The sequence below is a fragment of the Acanthochromis polyacanthus genome, chromosome 1, assembly GCF_021347895.1.
Source record: "Acanthochromis polyacanthus isolate Apoly-LR-REF ecotype Palm Island chromosome 1, KAUST_Apoly_ChrSc, whole genome shotgun sequence".
Taxonomy (NCBI): Eukaryota; Metazoa; Chordata; class Actinopteri; family Pomacentridae; genus Acanthochromis; species Acanthochromis polyacanthus.
This window is the reverse complement of record NC_067113.1, coordinates 61720255-61735577: the sequence shown is the minus strand read 5'-3', so window position 1 is coordinate 61735577 and position 15323 is coordinate 61720255. Positions and strand designations below refer to the sequence as shown.

Below are 15323 nucleotides of genomic sequence, written 5' to 3'. Positions count from 1 at the left end.
CTTACCGAGTGTTTACATGCAGCAAACAGGAGGGAACAGCGATATTCATTTGTAGTTGTGTTAACTGTTGCTTGGTAAATAGTGTGCAGGGTGTTGTGAAATGTGTGCTATTTTTCAGGAACAATGTCTTATCAATTGAGAAAAATTGTAAACAGATTGAACATTGGACTAATTTCAGTTGATTTTTTTTTTAAATTTGGTATCAGAATTAGAGAATCTGTTCTTTACAGTGCAATTTTAATGGATCCACTGCAAAATGTTCTGCAGCCAGAAAACAGACTGGTTTTGGTAAAATTTTTTACTCGTGACAAGAACACTGTCACCTTGTAAAATCAGATTTTTAACATTGGATTAATTTCTTATTTAAATTTGGTGTCAGTATTTAGAGAATCTGATCTTTAAAATGAAGATGTATCCTCTGCATAAATGTTCCTTTTTTTCTTCACTCGGGTAAGAAATCAAGTGAGCATTAACATCATTTTCTCATAGATTTTTATAAAATCAGACTTCTTTTCGCAACCAGAGGAGCCGGCCCCCTGCTGACTGTTAGATTCAGTTTTAATGTACTGACATGTTGGCTCGATCAATCTGTTATACAGTCTGTGACACCAGCAACTTAGTCATTCTCCATTTCCAGCTCAGACTTTCTCTTCTGCTTCCTTAAAGAGGATGTATAATAACCTGGTGTGTTCCAGTGTTCATTGGTAGAAGATTGTTTAATGTTTGTGTGAATCAACGTTCCCCTCAAAAAGTCAGCAAGGACAAATAGTTTTGATCAATTCCTGAAGAAAAAGACTGGGAGTCACAGTACAAGGGGGACACCCTGTCAGGTCGCCAGTCTGTCGAAGGGCTACGTATACAGACAAACAGTCACACTCACATTCACACCTACGGGCAATTTAGAGTGGAACCAGTTAACCTCAGCATATTTTTTGGACTGTGGGAGGAAGCCGGAGTACCCGGAGAAAACCCACACATGCACAGGGAGAAAATGCAAACTCCATGCAGAAAGATCCCAGGCCCAGGCCGGGATTTGAACCGGGGATCTTCTTGCTGCAAGCAAAAGTGCTAACCACTACCCCATTGTGCAGCCCCGAGTTCGGTCATGGTAGCAGTTATTTTTATATTGGAATGCTTATAATTAGATGTTTTATTACAGACGGAGAGTGCTAAATGGTTATGTTATTGTTATTTTTAAGGTGTAAGTGCTAACCACTACGCCACTGTGCAGCCCTCATTTGGAATCCTAAATGCTAAAATTAGCCTGTGCTCTGATGGTAGCTTACCATTGGTAGAAGAAAAACACAATGGATATGCCTGATGTGATGTAAACTGTAACCCGATAAACTGACATGAATTAAAATACTTCTTGGTCCTGGAAGTAATGCTAGGCTACTACTGTAGGTATGTTTGTTAGCTGGACATGCAACATTTGCATGATGACAATCAGACAGTTTAATTCATTCCACCTTTGCTCTAAGGTTTTGATCTTATACTTAACAGAGCATCCTTCAAATACTTGATTGTGATTGGGCTGATTGGGTGTTTGAGGTCTTGGGATGGGATTTAGCAAGCAGATGATTCTCCATCTGTGTTGAATTCTTCTGCCCAAGAATAGCAGCTAAAAAAGAAGAAGCATCTCACAATTATTTCCTGAAAATAGTATGTTTTGTGCAGTGGACCAATGGAGTTGTTCAATCTCTGATACATCAACTTTATGCCAGGAACAGGGGTTGCAGCTTGAAGTAATTCTTGAAGTCTGTGTAGGTTCTCATTCATCCAGGTAATGGTTATCCAAAGTAGTTTAAATAAATCCATTGGACTTTAAGAAAGTTCCTTGAACATGTTTCACCTCTCATCCAAGAGGCTTCTTCAGTTCTGGTGGTGGTTAGTGTTGCCTCAGCTTTTAAACCTCTGTGAGGTGTGTCCAGGGCTGTTATTCCAACGACCGATACCAAAACTCATCTGACTACTCAACGATGGTCGTTGTGAGCATCGTTGAAATGCACAGATGTCACTGAGCCCTCGTGTGCTAATGGTGGTCATTAGCATGAGTCTGCTGAGTAGTTCTTTTGGGGAGTTTTGAAAGGACCTGATTGTAAATTGGCGAAAGATGATGTTGCAGACCACCACCCCTGTTCAGAGATGGCTTGTCTACTTTGACATCGATGGCTTCTTTCACTCCTCTCTCAAACCATCTGTCCTCCCTGTCCAAAATCTGAACATTGGTGTCCTGAAATGAGTGTCCTTCTTCCTTAAGGTGAAGGAAGACTGCCGAATCCTGTCCTGAGGAATTGGCTCTCCTGTGTTGAGCCATGCGCTTGTTAAGTGGCTGTTTGGTTTCCCCTATGTAGAGATCTGAGCATTCCTCACTGCATTTAACTGCATAAACCAGTTTGCCCTTCTGGCTGTGTGGTGTGGGGTCTTTTGGGTGGACCAGTCTTTGCCTGAGGGTGTTATTTGGCTTAAAAAAGACAGGAATCTGGTGTTTGTTGAAAACCCTCCTCAGTTTTTCAGACACACCAGACACATATGGAATCACTATATTGTTGCACCTGCTGTCCTTCTCTTCTGTCTTCACTGGGTTGTTCTCCTTTCTGGATCTTGTGTGAGCCTTCACAAAGGTCCAGTCAGGGTATCCACAAGTTTTCAGTGCCCCTTTCAGGTGTTTGTGTTCTTTTTTTCCTGGCCTTGGGTACTTGTGGGTAACTTGTCAGCCCTGTGTTGCAGGGTCCTGATGACTCCTAGCTTGTGCTCCGGTGGATGGTGAGAGTCAAAAAGCAGGTACTGGTCCGTGTGTGTTGGTTTCCTGTATATCCCAACACTCAGACTTCTGTCCTCTTCTATGCGGACCTCACAATCCAAAAAGGGCAAAATGTTGTCCTGTACATCCTCTCTGGTGAACTTGATGTTGCTGTCCACAGAGTTGATGTGTTCAGGGAAAGTTTGCACCTCATGAATTCTGATCTTGACCCATGTGTCGTCCACGTATCGGAACCAGTGACTCATGTTTCTCCGTTGAACGAGGTCAGGGCCCTGTGTTCCACTTCTTCCATGTATAGATTGGCTACAATAGGACCACGGTATCCTACAATGTCACCTCCCTATTCACATGTGTTCTCACAATGGAGGCGGTGGAAACAGTGAGGCAACGGCTTCTACAAGACAACACCCTCAGCAACAGAACAAACCTCAACCCAGACCAGATTTGCCAACTTTTGGACCTCTGCCTGAACACCACCTACTTCCCGTACAGAGGGAGTTTCTATAGGCAGAAACATGGATGTGTCATGGGCTCACCAGTGTCTCCTATTGTGATCCTGCTCCAGCCCCTGCCCTTCGTTCCCCTTCTCCCTGTTTTTCCTATTTTCTCCCTTGGTTCCTGATCTGTCTCTTTGACTCCCTCTGTCTGTCTGTTATGTCTCTCGCTCCCTGTCACTCGCCTTCTTGCTCTCCCTGCTTCACCTGCCTGCGCTCAGCTGATTACTACAGGTCAGTGGTGGCTTGTTAATAGGGAGCGCTAGGGCGCCGCCCCCGTCAAGATTTTATGAAAAAGGTATTGACACAGTAAACATAAATATGTATTTAAAGTAATTAACACATCTGCACAGTGTTCACTCATACAATGGGTCTCATTTTTATTTTTTTAAGACTTTCCATTCCATATTGGGTTTTTTAAGGGGTTGTTTTACACGTTTCAATAGCGAGGGGCGCCTGTCAAATGAGCATGCATGTACATTCTAAAACTTTTGGCTTTCATGTGACTTAATATTGGTTACTTAAAGATTGTCCTCCGGAGCTCTCTGCGTCCCTAGCGAATCAGCACGTTTGGGTGGTCATTTTTCATCTGATCTGATGGATTCATGACACCTGTCAATCAAAGTCACCCCTGACAGCGTACACAGACACATACGGAGAGAGACAGACAAACCACAACAACAAGACAGAAGATGATGGTGGCAGCAAAAGAAAATTTGTTTGTTTCTTTACAAAATAATCCTTTTACGAGGCGTTCGCTGGAGGAAAAAAAAGGATAAAGGAGCTAGGACCGGAGCAACCTGATGTACAAATCCAGCAGCAGGCAAGTTACCGTGGACGGAGTTACACCCGGGGCTTCTCCCGCTTGTGTTATGCTAAACACAGCTGGCTAGCTGGATGTGAAGTTAGCAATGCTCTGTATTGCTTTCCCTGCTTGCTTTTTCAAAGTGTTGGCACTGAAGTTCTGTTGACAACAACGGGGGTCAGAGACCTGAAACATCTCTCTGAAAAATGCAAACGGCATGAAGGTAGCCGTAGCCACCTTGACAACAGCATGAAGCTACAGTTTTTTGGCCGTGTTAGCATTGCTGAACAACTAGATGAGGGCTACAGAGTTGGCATTAGAAGGCACAATGAAGAGGTGACAAAAATCGTCACATACTGTCCAGGATAATAGACTGTGTGAAATTTTGTGGAGCCTTTGAGTTGGCTTTACGTGGCCATGATGAGAGTGAGAGCTCTGTTAACCCTGGGATATTTCGTGGGTTGGTGGATTTTGTTGCCTCTCTGGATGGAGCTTTAAAAGAGCACCTTGAAACTGCCATTGTTTTTAAGGGTACTTCAAAAACTGTCCAAAATGAGCTCCCGGACTGTATGTTGTCTGTTGCAAGGCAGAAAATAATTAAAGAAGCCCAAAAGAGTGTTTTTGTGTCAATCCAGGCAGATGAGACAACAGATATTTCAACACAGTCACAACTTGTGCTTGTACTACGCTACATTGATGACAAACACAGTGTGCAGGAAAGATTTTTTGAATTCATTCCTCTGCAGTCAGCTACGTCTGAGTCCATTGCTACTGCATTAACAGAGCGTCTTGCTGCCATCATTCCTGAGGATCAGAAAAGCAAGCTAATCTGTCAGGCGTATGATGGAGCCAGTGTGATGAGGGGTGCCACTGCAGGTGTTCAGAGGAAAATCAAAGATGTGTACCCAAATGCCCACTATATCCACTGCGATGCACACCAACTCAACCTGATCATGCAGCAGGCCACCTCTCACATTTCCAAGGTGAGAATTTTTTTTTCTGACCTGGGTGGATTTGCCAGTTTTTTTCCAGATCACCCAAGCGTACAGCTGTTCTTGATAAAATGGTGGCCCATAGACTGCCAACATCCAGCAATGTCAGATGGAACTTTTACAGCCGAGCCATCAACACTGTGTTTGAGCACAGAGAGGATCTCATTCAGTGTTTTGAGAACATACGAGACTCAGGTGACTTTGATGCCAGTACCATCAGAGAGGCAGGAGCCATGGCCATGCTGCTGGAACATCAGGACTTTAAGTTCTTTCTGGAACTTTTTCACCACATCATGCCACATGTGGACCTCCTCTATGCCAAGCTCCAGAAGAAGAACATAGATGCAGTCCACATAAAAGTGAGCATCCAGCAGTTTGAACAGGACATCGAAAACATCAGGTAATAAGTATTCCTGTCAGTAATATGATCATCACATTTTTCAACATGATCTCTTTTCCCCTTTTTTGGTTATTACTATGACTTCTCCTTATCCTTCACAGAAATTCTCTCCATTCCATGGGTGAGCAAAGAAGTGGCTGTCTGACAGCAAAGAGGCGTCGGGCACTCAGTTCAGAGGATTGTCAAAGGGTTGCAGAAGAGGTGAGTTTATGTTGTAGAAATCTCATAGTCTATGTTTCATTGGAGGTTGTAATGTTTGTTGTAGGAGAAATGTGTTTTGAAATATGGCATTTAAATATGTCATTGTCATGTTGCAGAGATCATCTAATCACAATCTGTTTAATGAAAATTATTCAAAAATATTTAAAATCATGTCACAATTGCAGTATTCAATAATAGCAAGATATTTTTCCAAAACCGTGCAGCAACAGAGGGTAACAGTGTCAACAAAAGTATATTAATTTCATATCTATTTTTTCTCTATATGTTTTTGTATCCTTCTCTCTGTAGATCTGCAACACCATTCTGGGACACACCAAGGAGCGCTTCTCCTTCACCGACCATCTCGTCTGTGCAACCTTGTTGCAGGAGGACAGGTTTGAGGAACATCACGGGTCATTTCCTGAAGAGGCACTGCAACGCACTTTGAAGGCCTGCCCGATGCTGAATGGAAGCAAGCTGAAGACAGAACTCGGTCTCATCTACAGCAAAGTAGAGTTCAGAGCCTGCTGTGGTGCACAAGACCTATTCCAGCTGTTCATGGAGAACAATCTTGAAGTTGTCTTTTCAGAAACTGTCAATCTTTTAAGGATCCTGATCACCGCACCCATGAGCACAGCTGAAGCCGAGAGGGGTTTCTCAACCTTGAAAAGAGTGAAAACTTTTCTCAGAAACACCATGACCCAGGAAAGGCTGAATGCCTTGGCCATGCTCTCCATGGAAAAGAGACTTGTTTGTGAAATGACAGATTTCAATCAGAAAGTCATTGATAAATTTTCTGGCCTGAAGGACGCACCTGAAGGAGGAGACTTCAAGTAATTGGTCGACACTCTACCAACAACGTAAGAAGGATCTTAAATTTGATTAACATGTCACAGCGGCAGGGCAAAAAGGCAGTTATTACACACGTGGACAAAATTGTTGGTACCCCTCAGTTAAAGAAGGAAAAAACCCACAATTCTCACTGAAATCACTTGAAACTCACAAAAGTAACAATAAATAAAAATTTATTGAAAATTAAATAATCAAAAACAGCCATCACTTTTGAATTGTTGATTAACATAATTATTTAAAAAAACAAACTAATGAAACAGGCCTGGACAAAAATGATGGTACCTCTATAAAAGATTGAAAACTATTTGACCAGAGTGACATGATTAACTCAGGTGTGTCATTTAATTGACATCACAGGTGTTTCCAAACTCATAATCAGTCAGTCTGCCTATTTAAAGGGAGACAAGTAGTCACCCTGCTGTTTGGTGAAAAGGTGTGTACCACACTGAACATGGACAACAGAAAGCGAAGGAGAGAATTGTCCCAGGACATCCGAAAAAAAATTATAGACAAACATCTTAAAGGTAAAGGCTATAAGACCATCTCTAAACAGCTTGAAGTTCCTGTGACAACAGTGGCTCATATTATTCAGAAGTTCAAGACCCACGGGACAGTAGCCAACCTCCCTGGACGTGGCCGCAAGAGGAAAATTGATGACAAATTGAAGAGACGGATCGTTGGAATTGTATCCAAAGAGCCCAGAGCAACCTCCAAAGAAATTAAAGGTGAACTCCAAGGCCAAGGTACATCAGTGTCAGATCGCACCATTCGCCGTTGTTTGAGCCAAAGTGGACTTCATGGGAGACGACCAAGGAGGACACCACTGCTGAAAAAAACTCATAAAAAAGCCAGACTGGAATTTGCAAAAATGCATGTTGACAAGCCACAAAGCTTCTGGGAGAATGTCCTTTGGACAGATGAGACCAAACTGGAGCTTTTTGGTAAGGCACATCAACTCTATGTTCATAGACTCAAAAACCAAGCATACGAAGAAAAGAACACTGTCCCTACGGTGAAACATGGAGGAGGCTCAGTAATGTTTTGGGGCTGCTTTGCTGCATCTGGCACAGGGTGTCTTGAAAGTGTGCAAGGTACGATGAAATCTGAAGACTATCAAGGCATTCTGGAGAGAAATGTGCTGCTTAGTGTCAGAAAGCTTGGTCTCAGTCGCAGGTCATGGGTCTTCCAACAGGACAACCATCCAAAACACACAGCCAAAAACACCCAAGAATGGCTGAGAGAAAAGCGTTGGACTATTCTAAAGTGGCCTTCTATGAGCCCAGATCTGAATCCCATTGAACATATGTGGAATGAGCTGAAACATGCCATTTGGAGAAGACACCCATCAAACCTGAGACAACTGGAGCTGTTTGCTCATGAGGAGTGGGCCAAAATACCTGTTGACAGCTGCAGAACGCTCATTGACAAATACAGAAATCGTTTAATTGCAGTGATTGCCTCAAAAGGTTGTGCAACAAAATATTAAGTTATGGGTACCATCATTTTTGTCCAGCCCTATTTCATTAGTTTGTTTTTTTAAATAATTATGTTAATCAACAATTCAAAAGTGATGGCTGATTTTGATTATTTAATTTTCAATAAATTTTTTATTTATTGTTACTTTTGTGAGTTTCAAGTGATTTCAGTGAGAATTGTGGGTTTTTCCTTCTTTAATTGAGGGGTACCAACAATTTTGTCCACGTGTGTATATCATTGGATGCAGAAAAAGCCTTTGACAAAGTTAACTGGTCCTTCCTCTTTGCTGTTCTAAATAAGCTTGGCTTTGGAGAGTCATTTATTCACTGGGTGTCAGCACTATATGATTCTCCCAAAGCTACTGTTCCCACTAATGGAATCGCCTCAAAGACCTTCACCTTGCAGAGAGGCACCAGACAGGGTTGCCCACTCTCTCCTCTATTATTTGCGATATTCACTGAGCCGTTGGCAACAGCTGTGCGCCAGGATGTCAGGATCCAAGGAATCCGCTCTGGGGCAACAGAACACAAAATTAATTTCTACGCAGATGATATATTACTTTATTTAGAAGAACCGGCTACTTCATTAAGGGAAGTATTTAATTTAATAACTAAATTTTCACATTTATCAGATTATTCCATAAATTGAACAAAATCAACATTACTTCCGATCACAGAAAATTCATGGAATCCTGCAGACCAGAACCCTCACTACTCTTTCCCTACAGGCAATTTAAAATACTTAGGCATAAAAATTTCACCTAAATTATCTGAATTAACTCACTTAAATTTTGCCCCACTACTGGATAATATCAGCAGGGACCTACAGCGCTGGAATATTCTCCCTATATCTCTTCTGGGACGAATAGCTACTATTAAAATGAAAATCCTACCAAAAATAAATTATTTCTTTTCAATGATTCCATTCAAACCAACGTCCAACTGGTTCCAGTCGCTGGACTCGGCTATCACAAAATTTTACTGGAATAATAAAAAAACAAAAATCAGTCTATCTACTCTTCAGAGAAGTAAATCCGAAGGAGGTCTTGAGGCACCAAATTTTATGCATTATTATTTAACTAACCAGCTACAATATCTTATTCGATGGACACAATCTAACGGAGTTGCCAACTGTTGGTTAGCATTAGAACAGAAGGATTGCAATAGCATCAGACTTTCAGACATACTCTTTATTACAACATCCATCAAACGGCATAACTGTTTTAAAAACCCAATGATTTCCTCCACCTTGACCGCTTGGTGGAAGGCATTAGAAATTACAAACTCCAAATTGGAGCCCTGTGAGTTCTCTCCCATTTGGCACAACCCTGACTTTCAGGTTAACAATCAGCCACTTCATTTAGTTGTTTGGGAGCAGAATGGAATTACACATCTTCACCACCTCTTTTCAGATAATGCGTTCATGTCATATACAAATTTGCTTCAAAAATACAAAATAAAAAACGGGAATTTTTTACATTATCTACAAGTTAAAAATATTATTAAGAAAAGAATCCCAACACTTCAAGGCACGCTCCAGCCACCTGCATTAGCTAAAGTTATGACAAAGCTTTCTCTGACAACAACTAAAACCCTCTCTAAAATATATAAGCTACTCTCAAGCACTGATACAATATATTTACCCATCTCTAAATGGGAGTCAGATCTATCCATATCTCTGGAACCAGACTTCTGGACTCAAATTTGTGATAATGCATTTAAAATGACAAAACACACAAACTTACAACTCATTCAATACAAAATCCTCCTTAGAACACGCACCTCCCTCTGCCTGGCTGGGTAGGGCCCCGTTGGTCGCTCCTCTTAACTCACTTCACTAGCTTCGCACAATACACCTTGTAAATAGACACCTAGGGCACACAACACATCCCTTGGGAGGGTGGAAATCTACTATTCTTGCTCCTCAATTCCCCTCCAATTTTAATGCACCACACTACCTGGGGAATGGGTGGTCATGGGGTGGGGTGTCATTAGATGGGACAGGCCCCAGTGCAATGTTGTACTGTGGTCCCCGTCTATGCCCCCACCCCGCCACTACTTCCCCCAGTTTTAACGCACTACATACACATCCTCATTTTGGGCTTGCGGGGAGACTGAAGTGGGGGGTTCGTTACCCTCTGCTCTGCCTCACCTGCCCCCAATTTTTTTTGCACCACACATACTTGTATATACACTTGGGTGGGTCACATTCACGGTGCAGGGTTAGTGTTCGCCTGTCGGGAGCTGGTGAACTCATTAACAGGGTAAATCACAATACGTTTACTGGCGTGGCCTCCGGGCTCCTCCCTGCCGGGTTGTTGTGCCTCCCCTGGTGCTCCTTCCTCTCCCTCCCTCCCTCGGTATCACATCTTTCCGGGCAGCTGGGGGTGGGCTGGGCTCATTTGCCCCTGCAGTGCTGTTGCCCGGTCCCTTGGCGATGTCTTCAGGAGAGTGGGTGGTCTCCCGGATTTGGGGGTGGGAGGGGTGAGGGGGGGGGGCTGGATGGGGTGATCGTGGGGGAAGTGGGGCTGTGGGTGGGTCTGCTATGGCCCGTTCTGCTGCGCGGGCCTTGGGGCTCTGGCTGTGTCGGTGGGGGTCGCTCTGGGTTCCTAGGCTGGCCCTCCGCTCGGCGGCTCCTGCGGGGGGGCTGTGTGGACCTCCTTGAGCTGGAGGAGACAGTTCCCTCCTTTTGGTGGAGGTTTTCATGCATGCCAGACCCACTACACCGGCACTTACCAAAACTCAATAGAGACCGTTCCTCCGGTCGCTGAGTCAGTGGAGGTTGCTGGGTGAGTATCTGTGGATCTCACTCTGCTTCTTCTATCCTTCCTGTGGTCTCCTGACATCTTCATGATTGATCCTGTTGGGATTCTGTCGTATCTGGTGTTTGTGAAGGGTTTCAGATTTGTAACTGGTTTCAAGAGGTGAATTAAAGAGCACAAATAAATAGAATCCTTTTCTCTCAGAACACGGTCTATGCCTCACTTTTCTGTCTGTCCTGTGTTTGTTTTATGTTTCACTTGGGTGTGCACAGCCCTCAATGGCATAATATAGGAAACAGCTTGAAATAAACATGATAGGTTAATTTGCCATGAGGGCAGGTGATGGTCACAGTCACAAATAAGAAAAAAAATTGCATGAAGCTTAACTAATGACACCATGGTTCGTTGGTGTCATTTTTGAGCGGACTTGCAGACAAAAAAAAGAAAAAAATATGTTCAAGTAATTGTTTTGTTGTGTTGTAATGCCCGTCTGCTAGTGCGCCCCCCCCCCAAAAAAAATATTTTATCACCAGCCGCCACTGCTGCAGGTGAAGGGCATTGCAGGAATCAGCTCACCTGCCCACAATCTCACCTGCTCACTATTTAAGTCTTCTTCATTCACATACTCTCTGCCAGATCATTGATTCACATCCCTTCAGAGGCTCTACTAACTTTTGGACTCTGTTCCCCACCCAAAACCTTGAAACATACACTTGCACACAAAGCCTTTGTGGAGGATTAGGATTGGGGTTATGTTAGGTATTGGCAGAGCAGATTAAACAACCTTTAAACTCCCGTTATTTTGCACATGTGTAAGGCTGCAAGAGGCCCGAATCCAAATTCAGTTCTTTGCATCTCATGGAAATGCCTCATTTTGTACTAAAAAGCACAAAACAAATTTTTTGCCTTCTTTTTGTTTGAAGCATCTCTCGATGTTTTACCACTTTCAGAAGAAAGAAAACCTCACCATCATCCCTCCAAGAGCGGTGCCAAAGAAACCGCATGATATCTGGACTTTCCAGCCACTGTCCCCTAAAGAGGACCTTGAAAAAAAACTCCTACTGGAATCCATTGCTTGGCCAGAAACTCCACCTTGGCAGACTCCTCTTTCCCTGAACGAAACCAGTTGCCCGGCTAACAGCACCTTCACTATTCTTCCACAGAGTGGAGATGGACAGTGGCATGTAGGGGACAAGCTGAAGGTGCTGATCAAAATGTATGACTTCCAAGGCCGTCCTAAGAAGTCTGGAGGAGAGGTCTTATTGGCTCGGGTGCACAACTTGACTCTTGGTGCAGGTGTGGTTGGGAAAGTGGAGGATCATCTCAATGGGACCTACTCTGCTGTTTTCTCTTTGCTCTGGGAAGGAAGTGTTTGGGTTGAGGTAAGAATAAAATTTCCCACGTTAAATGGGGGCTTTAAATGTTGTTTTAGCATTGACTGATAGCCAAGATCTGTGCGTAGTTAAATTTAGAATAATAAGAGTGACAGATTCACCTCTTGGAATCCTATTTCAAGACAGCAACTGCAAGTTTAGCTGTCTTGTTTGTTAAATGTTGCAATTTCTCAGACATCAAGGATGTTGAGGAAAAATCTGTTGACGTTGGCTCGTTTGCATAAAGACAAATTAATTACAAAGAAGACCAAGACCGATCAGGCACCATGGATACCCGGTAGCATTCTCAGCTTGAATCCCAGAGATAACTCACTTGTATAGGTTCATGTATGGAGAGTTCTTAACATTTTTTCATCAGCAACAAATTCTCACTTTCTCCATATAAGGTACATCATTCCAACATGTCCCAGGACAGGAACAAAGATCTGTTATTTTAACATATCTAGGAGTAGCAATCATCCCAGGAATGACAAACATTTCTCACCTATTGTATCAAGATTGCAGGACGATGGTTTCTGTAGCGCATCTCAAGATAACCCAAACTGCAGTTGGCACCATACAAACTGAGCTGAACTGAACACATATCTCTGGTGAGATACTAGAATGTCAAGAGATTTGTTTACTTCAGAAGTTGATTAAAATGGACTTTTTAAGCTTTAAATTCACTCTTTTCCAAATGAGAGGACTGTAAGGTGTTTTATATAGATAGCATTCCCAGTATGTGGGGAAAATATATTGTCAGCCTGTTTCTTAAACTTTTTTTTTCCGCTGATGAGCCCGATTCACGTAATCTTGTCAAACAAGTTTGGCTGGATTTGCTGGAGTATAAACATGCCCAAATCCACTGGAACAGAACAGATGCTAAAATTAGCCTGTGCTCTGTTGGTAGCTTCCCATTGGTAAAAGAAACACACAGTGGATATACCTGATGTGATGTAAACTGTAACCCGATAAACTGACATGAATTAAAATACTTCTTGGTCCTGGAAGTAATGCTAGGCTACTACTGTAGGTATGTTTGTTCGATGGACGTGAAGCATTTACATGATGACAGTCAGACGGTTTAATTTATTCCATCTTTGTCTAAGTTTTTGATTTTTATACTTAACAGGCCATCCTTCAAAGGTGATTGGACTGATTGGGTGCTTTTGTTTTTGGCATGGGATTTAGCAAACAGACTATTCTCCATCCATGTGTTGAATTCTGCTGTCCAAGAATAGCACCTAAAAAAGAAGAAGCATCTCACAATTTTGCAGCCTTTTTCCTGAAAATAATATGTTTTGTGCTGTGGACCAATGGAGTTGTTTAATCTGTGATACATCAACTTTATGCCAGGAACAGGGGTTGCAGCTTCAAGTAATTCTTGAAGTTAAATCAAGTTGTGTTCTTTGTCCTATCAGGTGACACTGGTTCACCCCAGTGAGGCCATCACGGTGCTACGCAGGTTGAACAGTGAACAGCCTGACAGAGTTGACTTCCAAAGCCTCTTCCGCTCACGCTCTGTCTCTGAAACTACCATCTGTAACGTATTCCTGCGTTCGACCAAGCAGTCGCTGTGCAACTACACTGACCTCCATACAGGTGATCCTTGGTTCTGCTTCAAGCCAAAGAATCTGAACTGTGATACCAGGATCAACCACTCCAAGAGAGGATTCAAACAAATCCTCAAGGCCAACGAGGAAAAACTCTTTCAGCTGTGAGTAACTTATGTTGTTCTCTTTTGAGGGAAATTTCTGGAGTTATTAATGCAGTAAAACATGTTTTAAATCATAGAAAAATTAAGATCACCACTCTGAACTACACTATAATAATTTCTGTTGATTTTGGATTCCATCCTTCCAGAAACTGACAGATGCACACTTGATTTGTTAAAGCTTCCTTAAAAAATGTATACATCCAGCAAACATGGAGGATCAGCGATATTCATTTGCAGTTGTGTAAATGGTTGCCTGGTAAATACAGGTCTGCTGTTCACTCTTTTTTTTTTTTTGTTCTCCATTGCTGCAACAGGTAAATATCCCGCTCTTGAGCTGCAATATGATCCACTATTTTTACCAGCTGTTCATTAGTCTGTAGTGTTTACTCAGAGCTTTGTCTGTTGAAAACAGCTGGCTTCTATGTCAAATAAATGATGCTGATGAATGGTGAAACTGCAAATTTAAGCATCATAAGTTTAACAATTAGTAAAAAGTATAAAGACACTACAAATCTGTCACTTAACACACACTCATTGTGTATGGCAATAATTATTTAATGCAGGTTTAATTAGGGTCCAAGCACTGAAGGTGCCCAGGCCAGACGGTGTAAGGGCACCGACTGTCCAAGGCGCCGCGGTGCCTAGGACCCTATTGAAACCCTAGGGTTTCATTATTATTATTATTCATTCTTTTTCGACATTTTGAAATGCATTTTTGGCGGCCTTAACGTACCCCAAAATGCATGGAACTTGGCATGCACATCAGGACTGCCAAAAAATTTGATATATTATGGAAGTTGTGCATGTGTGTGCCAAAATGGCTCCATAGCGCCCCCTGCAAAATTGAAAAAGTGGTCATTAGGCCAACTGCCACAATGTCTAATCTACAGTCATAGCACCACCTGTTGGTAACAGTAAGTTTAAGGCCTTACATTTTCAGGTACAATGGCCCCAAACTTGGTGATATAATGCTGGAAATTGGTCAGCCAAGTCTTCACCTCTTGACAATCCCACACTGTGAAGGCAGTGACATTTCATGCAATGCTGTTGCCATAGCAACCAAATATCGCCATGAAAAAACAAAGTACTTTTTCACAGGTTAGGAATACTCCAGCACTCACTAAAATTATCACATACATCACCATCGACCCATGGAACAACACTGTATGCATCTCGGCACTGCACATGCTATAGCACCCCCAGCAGACTCTTTAACAAACAGCCCCCCCAGCACACTTCACCTACATCCATAAAATTTGGGAGGCCTATAGAGCACATCAGGACGCACAAAAAAGCCTCATGGAGCCATGCCCTAAACCCAACAGGAAGTCCACCATCTTGGATTAATTGTGAGATTTTTGTCATTTTTGAGCAAACTCCAGGAGACCTGAAATTTTGTCAGTCCACACAGCGGGACTTGGTGATGAAAAGTTATCAAAATGTTAAGCACAAGCCAAATGGTGTGGCCATGGCGACCATCAGAGATTT

At 42.6% G+C, this 15323-nt stretch overlaps 2 protein-coding genes across 21 annotated transcripts in view; both read left to right on the top strand.

Moving 5' to 3' along the window:
• LOC110964353 (NXPE family member 3-like) overlaps positions 1–15323 on the top strand; it is a 238759-nt gene that overhangs the window by 212855 nt on the left and 10581 nt on the right. For 5 of the 19 annotated variants that reach the window (XM_051948688.1, XM_051948707.1, XM_051948694.1 and 2 more), the window contains one exon: positions 13540–13835. The exons of 10 other annotated variants lie outside the window; for them this stretch is intronic. In XM_051948688.1, the coding sequence (XP_051804648.1) occupies positions 13540–13835 (296 nt within the window). Of the gene's footprint in view, positions 1–11695; positions 12128–13539; positions 13836–15323 lie in introns of all 19 variants that reach the window. 4 more of the 19 variants (XM_051948722.1, XM_051948742.1, XM_051948728.1 and 1 more) reach the window with 4 other exon arrangements.
• The window catches only part of LOC127534205 (uncharacterized), a 225397-nt gene that overhangs the window by 206070 nt on the left and 4004 nt on the right, over positions 1–15323 (top strand). Inside the window, exons 1-3 of one of the 2 annotated variants that reach the window (XM_051948780.1) lie at positions 1254–5455; positions 5557–5656; positions 5966–6516. The exons of the other annotated variant lie outside the window; for it this stretch is intronic. Of the exons in view, the coding sequence (XP_051804740.1) occupies positions 5127–5455; positions 5557–5656; positions 5966–6493 (957 nt within the window). The 5' untranslated portion in view covers positions 1254–5126 and the 3' untranslated portion in view covers positions 6494–6516. Of the gene's footprint in view, positions 1–1253; positions 5456–5556; positions 5657–5965; positions 6517–15323 lie in introns of those variants that run through there. 2 annotated transcript variants of the gene reach the window in all.